General features: G+C 43.4%; 1 protein-coding gene across 1 annotated transcript; it reads left to right on the forward strand.

Moving 5' to 3' along the window:
• The first annotated feature begins 5,060 nt into the window (after positions 1 to 5,060).
• LOC119967990 (beta-1,3-galactosyl-O-glycosyl-glycoprotein beta-1,6-N-acetylglucosaminyltransferase 3-like) lies at positions 5,061 to 9,842 on the forward strand. Its single transcript, XM_038801089.1, has 3 exons — positions 5,061 to 5,139; positions 6,275 to 6,894; positions 9,303 to 9,842. Exons 1-3 carry the CDS (start codon positions 5,061 to 5,063, stop codon positions 9,840 to 9,842), a joined length of 1,239 nt encoding a protein of 412 aa, XP_038657017.1.
• The last annotated feature ends 434 nt before the right edge of the window (positions 9,843 to 10,276 follow it).

Below are 10,276 nucleotides of genomic sequence, written 5' to 3' on the forward strand. Positions count from 1 at the left end.
CTTTTGGTCCAACGTCTTTTTGTCCGCACGTCTTTTGGTCCAACGTCTTTTTGTCCGCCCGTCTTTTGGTCCAACGTCACTTCGTCCAATTATCCAATTACAAATTAACTCCGTATAAAACCATTTAATTGATAGAATGCAAGTACAATACAGCAAGTGAATTTAATTGCTAAAATGCAAGTAATTGATAAAATGCAAGTAAAATGCAAGCTGAAAAATGCAGTTAAAAAGTTAAAAAATCTAAACATGCAGTTAAAAAGATCTAAATGTTTACTAAGGATGAATTCCCGAAATTACTTAAAATTGATGTAAATTGTAAGCAACATTCCTCAAGAAATCAATTTTCGCTGTAGGATCATATTCAACGACCAATCTTTTGAGGCGTTCAGTTATTTTCTTATATCGCGTACATGAAGTTGACTGATCTCCCCGAAGAATTTGAGCCTTTTTGCCTATTATGAACCCTTCCTCTTCCTTCAGAGTTTTGATTAACCTCCAGATATTCAAATGAGCTCCACCCGCCGAACGCTTTATCGCAGAATGAAACCCCTCAGCAGCATTATTTGTTCTCAGTAGATCTTGTAGAACACGCTGATTAACATTCCATACAGCTGTCGGGAATGTAGGTGTTTCTCTCCTTCGTCTGGCACCACGTCCTCTCATAATGCCTATGTAAGTCAAGTCGAAGTAAACAATGAATTCAGCAGGTATTTCTTCATCGTCTATCAAATCTTCATAAGCCATCTTTCCATCAGCCACCTTCCGTTTACTCTTCATTGACACAATGAACTTTGCCATTTCGGGATGGGCGAATTCGGGATTAGGAAAGAGACCGATAATATCTATCCTTTAACGAGGCTCGTTAAAGGGAAGAGAACGATAATAACTATCCTTCAACGAGGCTCGTTAAAGGAAAGAGACCGGTAATAAAGATCCTTTATTGTATATTATACCTTGCTATGTGCATTAGAGAAGATTTATATTTACAAAAGTTAAAGTGGAGTGGAGTGATACTAAGCAAGTTACAAAAAGTCAAGTTACAAAAAGTCTTTCACAAAAAAAATCATCCAACAAAAAAACATAACAAGTCACAAAAAGTCTTTGACGAAAAAAATCATCGGACAAAAAGACGTTGGACCAAAAGACGGGCGGACAAAAAGACGTTGGACCAAAAGACGTGGACGAAGTGTCGTTGGACGAAATGACGTCGGACGAAAAGACATAGCACCGTCCTCCCATCCCAGAAATTAGTCTGGTGAGCCTTCGCTGGACACCCTCAATAGCAAGAATGCCCTTCCTCGAATTAGAAGACCACATATTGACACAATATTCAAGCTGTGGCCTCACCAAGGCCCTATATAATTGCAGCAAACGTTACTACTTCGATACTCAAATCGACTCGCTATGAAGGTCCGCATGCCATTAGCTTTCCTCACTGCCTGCTATGCCTGCATGTCAACCATCAGCGACTGTTCCACCATGACACCCAGGTCTCGTTGCACTTACCCTTTTCTCAAACTGCCACTATTCAAGTAATAATCTGCATTCCTACTTTTGCCACCAAAGTTGATAACTTCACAGTTACCTACATTTTATTGCATTTCCCAAGTATTTTCCAACTCGGCCAGCCTGTCCAAGTCATCCTGCAGCGTCTTTGCAGACTCCTCAGCGCACACCGCCGTCAAGCTTAGAGCCGTCTGCAAATTTTAGATATTGCATGGACTTCCTTCGTCCAAATCATATATTGTGAACAGCTAAGGTCCCAGCATTGAATCATGCGGTACCCCACTAGTCACTGTTTGCCACTCTCAAAATGACCCGTTTATTCCCACTCTGCTTCCTGTCTGCCAACCGGTTCTATATCCACGTCAAAACATTACCCCCAATATCGTGGGCTTTAATTTTGTTGACGAATCTCTTATGTGGTACCTTGTCATAAGTCTTTTGAAAGTCCAGCTACACAACATTCACCCTTGTCCACTCTCCTGGTCACATCCTCAAGAATTCCCAGAAGATTTGTCAGAAGCATGATTCCCCTTTAGTAAATCCATGCTATTTTGGACCAATCCTGTCTCCGCTTTCCAATGCTGTATTATTTCGTCCTTAATAATTCACTCCCGCATTTCCCCACCACTGATGTTAGACTACCCCCATCTTTAAAAAAAGAGGGGTACATTAGCTACCCTCCAATCTAATGGAATTCTTCCAGAGTCTATATAATGCTGGAAAGTGATGACCAATGCGTCCACTATTTCTAGGGCCAATTCCTTAAATATTGTGGGATGCAGAGTATGAGCCCCTGGGGACCCTCGTGTTTTGATCCCATCAATTGTCCAAATACATTTTCCTGACTAATGAGGATTTCTTTCAGTTCGTCCTTCATGCTAGACCCTCTGAACCATAGCATTTCTGGAATGTTGTTTGTTTCCTCCTTAGTGAAGACAGATCCAAAGTAATTGTTCAAATTATCTGCCATGTCTGTGTTTCAGTCCATCTGATTCTAACTGCAAGGGACCTACATTTCTCGTTGCCAGTCATTTTCTCTTCACATATCTATAGGAGGTTTTGAAGTCACTTTTTATTTTTTATGCAAGCTTACTCTCGTATTTTATTTCCCCCTTCCGAATTAAACCCTTTGTCTTCATCAGCTGAATTTTAAATTTATCCCAGTCTTCAGTCTTGCAGCTTTTTATGTCCAAATTATGTGCCTCCTGTTTGGCTTTAACACAATCCCCGATTCCCCTTGCTATCCATGGTTGAGCCGCCTTCCTCGTCTAACTCTTGCGCCAGACAGAGATGTATAATTCCTGAAGGTCATCCATATATTATTTAAATGTTTGCCATTGCCTCTCCACGATCAACCTTTGACAGCTTCTCTTAGCCAATTTACAGGTTTCATACTATCAAAGATAGCTTTCTTTAAATTCAGGGCCCTAATCTCAGACTTACCTCTTCCTTTTAATGAAGAATTCTGTAATATCATGGTCACTCTTTCCTGAAGGATCTCGCACCACAATTAATCCTCTCTCATTGCACCATTCAAACCATACATTGTGGAAGACGTCAAAACTGGTGAAATAACACCTTGATGGAGCAGATGGGGGCATGTAAATCTATTCAGGTGCCCAACCCCCAGGGGAGAAAGAGTTCACCTCCTTTTCTCACGTACACTAGGTGTACACACACAGTGACTTCTTTGTAGTGGGGAAAGCGGTGCTTCCAGGGATAATAGGAGCAGAATCATAATCTCAGATTACGCTCATGGATATGAGGTTGCAGTTGGGCCGTCCCCAACAGTCCCATGAAGGTTGGACATGGTTCGCCTTGCCGATAAGGCATTTTGTGAGAAAATATCAAAGGCCATAGACGAGTATATTTCCGACAACCGGAATGGGAATGTCTCACACTCCACTTTCTGGGACATGCTGAATGCAGTGATCAAAACTGAAATTGTAGCCTACAAATCACGTAGAGACAGATAGGAGAAAGTGTCTCGGCAACAGTTGATCGACTTCAGATGGAGGTCGACTGCTAATACTCTGTTGCCCCAACCATAGAGCTTCTGGCAGAGAGCTAAAAGCAACAAATGGACTTTGATCTGCTCTCTGCTCGGCAGGCAATGCACCCACTGTGTCAGACACGGGGGTATATTACGAACACGGAGACAAAGTTAACCGTCTGCTGACTCACTAGCTGAGAAAACAGGCAGCTACGGGGGAAATAGCTCAGATTAGGGACAACAATTACAGGCTAGTAAGAGCCTAAAAAGTCAATAAATCATTTGAGGCCTTCTTCGGGGGATCCAAGGGCCCCTGAAGAAAATTTGAGGATGAAGCAGTTCCGCAATGCACTGGGCATGCCAGTCGTGTGGGAGAATAGAAAACCGTGTCTGAAACACCAATAGAACGGAGAAAGTCATGGAGAGTATCAACAACATGCAGATGTGGTAGGCCCCGGGACCAGACGTAGTTCCGGCGGACTTTCACAAAAACATTGTGGCAGGACTGGCCCCGCACCTGCGCAAGACGTGCACAGTCGTCGCTAACAAGAGGCACACTGCCACCAAAGCGAGAAATAGTCTCAACCTCACTCATACCCAAGAAAGACAAGGGACCGACTGATTGTGGGTATGACAGTCCCATTTTCCTTCTCAATGTAAACGAGCAAAAATTCTGGCTAAAGTATTGGCCATACGATTGGGAAACTGCATGCCAGAGGTGGTCGCAGATGATCAGCCGGACTTTGTTATGGGTAGACAGCGAACATCGAACATCAGGTGCGTCCATGATAATGACCCCACCAGGGGAGAGAACATAGGCAATTATCTCCCTGCACACAGAAATGTACTTCAACTGTGTCAAATCGATGTACTTCATTGAGGTACGGGAACGGTTTTGGCACAGTTTGGGCAGGGTTCACACCCTGGTGAAACACTACAGCACTTCCATGGCGAGTATGCAGACCAACACCACCATCTCTAAATACTTCCAGCTGCTCAGGGGTACAAGGCAGCGATGCCCAGTATCCTCACTCCTATTTGCCCTGGCGATCGAACCACTGTGATCGCCCTCAGAGCGGCAAAAATTTGAAAGGGGATCCAGAGAGGGGTCAGAGGGCACAAAGTCTCACGCTATCCGGATGACGTCCTCCTCTATGTCTCGGACCGCCAAAGCAGCATGGAGCGGATTATGACGCCCCTTAAATTGTTTGGAGCCTTCTCGGGCTGCAAAATCAACTTGACCAAAACTGAAATCTCCCTCGTGAATGCGCAAGGGAGAACAGCAGAACTGGAGGGACTACCATTTAAAGAACCCCAAAATAAATGTCACTACCTGGGGATCCAAAGTGCCCGTGACTGGACATGGATCCACAAATGGAACCTGACTAGTCTGGTGGTGGAGGTAAAGAAGGACCTGCAGAGGTGGGACACACTCGTACTCTCCCTGCCGGGGAGGGTACAGAGTATCAAGATGAATGTACTGCCCAGGTCCTGCTTCCTGTTCAGATCCATACCGATCGACATCCCCAAGACCTTTTTTAACACAATAGCTAATATGAACATGGCGTTTGCCCGTGTGTGTGTGCGGAAGGGGGTAATTAATTTCGATACAAAATTTTATGCTAAATTTTGTCCTGATTAACCTGAAGAGGTTTTTCGAAAAATATTTTTGGTGACTGGCTTGAGATTCGCTGTAAGTGCTTTTAAGGCAGAGATAGATCGGGTTTTGACCAGTACGGGGATCAGGGGTTATGGGGGAGAATGCATGAGAATGGGGATGAGAAAAATATCAGCCTTGATTGAATGGCTGAGCAGACTCGATGGACCGAGTAGCCTAATTCTGCTCCTTTGTTTTATGGACATATGGTCTTATGAATGAGGCTGAGCTGCACTCGCGTTTGTTCAGCACTGAGCTCGCTTCCATAAGGACGATACTGTGCACTGCACTATAAGAGAGGCGATATTTCAAGAAATGCGTCATTAGCTTTAAAACCATTTTGTGATGCGCAATATTCCAATCGCGCGAAATGAATGAAATTTATTCTACATCTTAATTCCTATAGTTGAGAATAAGATACATGGTTCTGAATTTTATTAAACTATTACGACTTTTCTTCTATTTATTGAATAGGATCTGTATTATTTTTGGAGATCCACGTCAAGTTCCTGCTACTTCCCTCAGAAAAGTTTGAACAAGATGGTTAAATTACAGAAAAGTCAATAGACAATGTCATAAGTGAACACTTATCAACACATGAGAAGGAACCAATTGTTACCGACGTTTTTGCGAAGGAAGAATCGAACATCTGTGATAAGCAAAAGGGCCATTAAACAAACCAGAACTTCAAAGAGCAGAGATAGTACGAGAGTGAGAGGAAGTCTGACCAAATACAAAGACTCGTGTGAAAGGAGCTCCAGACCCAAGGAGTAGGTGGGACCTGCTTGAATCCGGATTAATGCAAAGTTCCTGTCTTCACCGAGAATCATCAGATTTCAACTCATTACTGCCTTCATTTTGGGCGCTCAATTTATTCCAATTGCTGAATAAATTGCTTCAAAAGCCAAAAACCATCTTAATATCAATTATATCTGAGAATCAGGATCATTAAAATACCGGTGGAAGAACTATAAAAATGTTGGATCAGTATGTTTGCTGGAGAATGAAAGGACTATATTTAGTGAGCGGACTCTCTTTGACTTTTCTTTGTGGATATTTTAGTTGGAGGGATAATTCATTCGAAAACTATTGGAAACCAGTTAAACTAAACTATGCTGTGCGATATGAACCCTTAGACCTGGCAGAAAATAACTCGAGTTGTTGGAAGATTATTAGTGGTGACCCAGAATCCATTGGAGAAGCTCATTTAAAGTCGATCACAATCGCAAACAAACCTAACGTCTTCACCGAAACCGATTATTTAACAATGACCCGAGACTGTCACCATTTCATTAAAAATCGCAAATATATCACTTTTCCCTTAAGTACGGAGGAACGTGACTTCCCACTCGCCTATTCTATGGTGATTCATGCCAACATTGAGATGTTTGAGAGGCTCCTGAGAAGCATTTATGCTCCACAGAATGTGTATTGTGTCCATGTGGACAGGAAGTCTCCAAAGCCATTTCACTCGGCTGTCCAGGCCGTCGCTTCCTGTTTCAATAATGTCTTTATTTCCCAAAAATCAGAATCGGTGATATATGCCTCATGGTCCCGAGTTCAGGCCGACCTTAACTGCATGGAAGAACTGCTACAGAGCCCTGTTCCCTGGAGATACCTCATCAATGTCTGCGGACAAGACTTTCCAACCAGAACAAACAAGGAGATAGTCAACAGTCTCATGGCCATGAACGGCTCAAATATTATGGACTCAGTAGCTCCACCGAATTTCAAAAAGGTAAATGTCTGAGCTCACGTGATGCATCTATTCATTGTCCTAGTCTTTCTTCACATCTTCCTTCCTTCCTTCCTTCCTTCCTTCCTTCCTTCCTTCCTTCCTTCCTTCCTTCCTTCTTTCCTTCCTTCCTCCTTCCCTCTTTCCGTCCTTCCTTCCTTCCTTCTTACCTTCCTTCCTCCTTCCCTCCTTCCTTCCTCCTTCCTTCTTTCCTTCCTTCCTCCTTCCCTCCTTTCTTCCTCTCCCTCCCTCTGCCTCCATCCGTCATTCCATACATGCTTCCTTTCGTCCTTCCTTTCCTCAATCCACACAATACTCCCTCCCTCCATCTATCCACCCATTCATCCATCTGATTCGTCCATCTGCCCAGCTATCCGTTCTTCCGTCCATTTATCCATGCAGCCATCCATCCACTTATCCATCCATCCGTCCATCCATTCATCCATCCAATCACCCATCCATCTCTCTCTGCATATCTGACGCCCTCCCTCTCTCCCTTCTTCTCTCTTACAAAGGTAGCCTGTTTAGATTTGACCGAGATATCACAGCTTTTTGATCATACGAATTCGTTTAAGTATTGGAAGAACCTCCTTGCAGGATTTGGTAGTAGTTAAATGTAGCAAAAAATAATTGACTATAAGTTTGAAGTGGAGGATTATTGAAAGGTGCTGGTCGTCTGGCTTCAGTTGTGTTAGCACATAGAAAATAGCAGCAGAAATAGACGACATGCCCCATCGAGCCTGCTCAATTATTCAATATGGCCGTGGCTTATTCTGGTATTCAAATCCATCTTATCGCCCCTCTCCATTTCCCATTGTTCCCAGATAGACAAACAATCTGCCTATGCCAGCCTTAAATATATTCAGTGATGGGGCATCCATAGCCCTCGGGGTAGCGAATCCCAAATATTTCAAACTCTCTGAGTGAAGCCACTTCTCGTCATTGCATTCCTAAATGATCAGACCTTATCCTGAACCTGTGTCTCCTGTGCTTTACTAGCCTATTAAGTGCTGTCTGTAGATCCACGTATTCCATATCCGCCGATTCCTTTTATTCACTGCACTCGGTATATCCTCAAAACCGCAATAAATGAGTCAAATAGGCTTCACCTTTATAAATGTACGTTCGCATGTTCATGTTCTAGGCGTCCTTTGTAGTACGTTTCAGCACTTTCCTCAAAGCAGCACAAGAATTCTCAAACTATCTCCTTCAAGTGGTTTTACCGTACTTTCACTGTATTTTCCTGACTTACATATGGGGTACGATCACTGGATTCCTCAGAATTGGGGTCATTTAATATGGACACAAGAGCAGGTCAGTTACCGTGTTGTTAGCTGCTTCCAGACAAGTAAAGACTAGGGAAGGTAAACGTTATTGTCTATTACTTGTTTATAAGCACATGCCTTCCAATTATGGCGGATAACTGGCTTATTTTATTTCAGTCTAATTGTGAGGATCGGTTCTGTGCTTACCTCGAAGACACCTCTTCTATCATTGTTCTTGAATCAGCCATTACTGACAGTGCGATGTGCCACCGTCTTGTTGTTTCTCTATAATTCCACTTTCGGCTCTTCTGCACATCAATATGAACTACGCATATTTCTCATCAACAAATAAAGTAGATAAAATACAAAGTAGCTGAGACAATGGGACTTTATAGTTATCGTTGCCAGTCCTGATGTGTTAGCACAATGAAGATTCAATTGGGAAATAAGAACATAAGAACATAAGAACTAGGAGCAGGAGTAGGCCATCTGGCCCCTCGAGCCTGCTCCGCCATTCAATGAGATCATGGCTGATCTTTTGTGGACTCAGCTCCACTTTCCGGCCCGAACACCATAACCCTTAATCCCTTTATTCTTCAAAAAACTATCTATCTTTACCTTAAAAACATGTAATGAAGGAGCCTCAACTGCTTCACTGGGCAAGGAATTCCATAGATTCACAACCCTTTGGGTGAAGAAGTTCCTCCTAAACTCAGTCCTAAATCTACTTCCCCTTATTTTGAGGCTATGCCCCTAGTTCTGCTGTCACCCGCCAGTGGAAACAACCTGCCCGCATCTATCCTATCTATTCCCTTCATAATTTTAAATGTTTCTATAAGATCCCCCCTCATCCTTCTAAATTCCAACGAGTACAGTCCCAGTCTACTCAACCTCTCCTCATAATCCAACCCCTTCAGCTCTGGGATTAACCTAGTGAATCTCCTCTGCACACCCTCCAGCGCCAGTACGTCCTTTCTCAAGTAAGGAGACCAAAACTGAACACAATACTCCAGGTGTGGCCGCACTAACACCTTATACAATTGCAACATAACCTCCCTAGTCTTAAACTCCATCCCTCTAGCAATGAAGGACAAAATTCCATTTGCCTTCTTAATCACCTGTTTTACCCTTTGTGGTCTCTTTCAGAGTCGATGGGAATTTCATCATGATGTACGCCGAGGTGTTGTCCGAACAGGTCGAAAGAAAAGCCCCCCACCCATAAGCAGCCCCATGTACGTGGGAGGTGCATATATTCTTGTCACTAGAAAATTCGTGAGTGCTCTCTTTACAAACAAGGAAACTCAGGCGTTTTTCAAGTGGTCCGAGGACACCTACAGCCCAGACGAACACATCTGGGCAACGCTGCAGAGGATGCCTGAGATGCCAGGCTCCACACCGTACACTCCAGGGCACTACAAGAGTGACCCGGTTGTTACCCGAGCAGTCAAATGGTCTTTTGAGGCTGGTGATGTAGCGAAAGGAGCACCATACCCGCCTTGCACAGGAAGGTACCGCCATCTACTCTGTGTTTATGGATCTGGAGACCTACACTGGATTGTCCAACAGGAACGCCTGTTCGCAAATAAGTTCGATCCACAATGGGATAACACAGCTGTGCAATGCATGGAGGAATATGTCCGATCCAAAGTGATTAATGAAACACGATTTCAGAATCCGTCGGTATAAATGAAGCCGAGGCAGCAAAAAGACCAAATGAAGATTGTTGAATGAAGAAATCTTCTGAATAATAATGCAGGATCATGTTCACGTACGATCTTAAAAAAAGCAAAACAAATGATATGTTACTAGCTCCACCGCATTAAAAATCCTATACCTCTCTTCCTGACAGCAGGCTTGGTGTCGCTAAATCACATGGACTGCAACTATTGAAGAAGCCAGCGCACCACCACGTTTTCACCAGTAATGAGCGATAGGTAGTAAATGCTGCCCTAATCGGAGGCGCACACTTCCCCTGACGAAAGGTGTTTTAAAGCTGGAGTATTCTTCTCAGTTCCACTGCCGAGGTGGAGGCATCATTTATTGAAAGCGGGGCAATTCCCATTTGTTGAATTATTCGATTCAATTCTTTAATTCCGAACTAAACCACCAGAAATTAATAT

This window comes from Scyliorhinus canicula, chromosome 6, assembly GCF_902713615.1.
Source record: "Scyliorhinus canicula chromosome 6, sScyCan1.1, whole genome shotgun sequence".
NCBI classification, from domain to species: domain Eukaryota; kingdom Metazoa; phylum Chordata; class Chondrichthyes; order Carcharhiniformes; family Scyliorhinidae; genus Scyliorhinus; species Scyliorhinus canicula.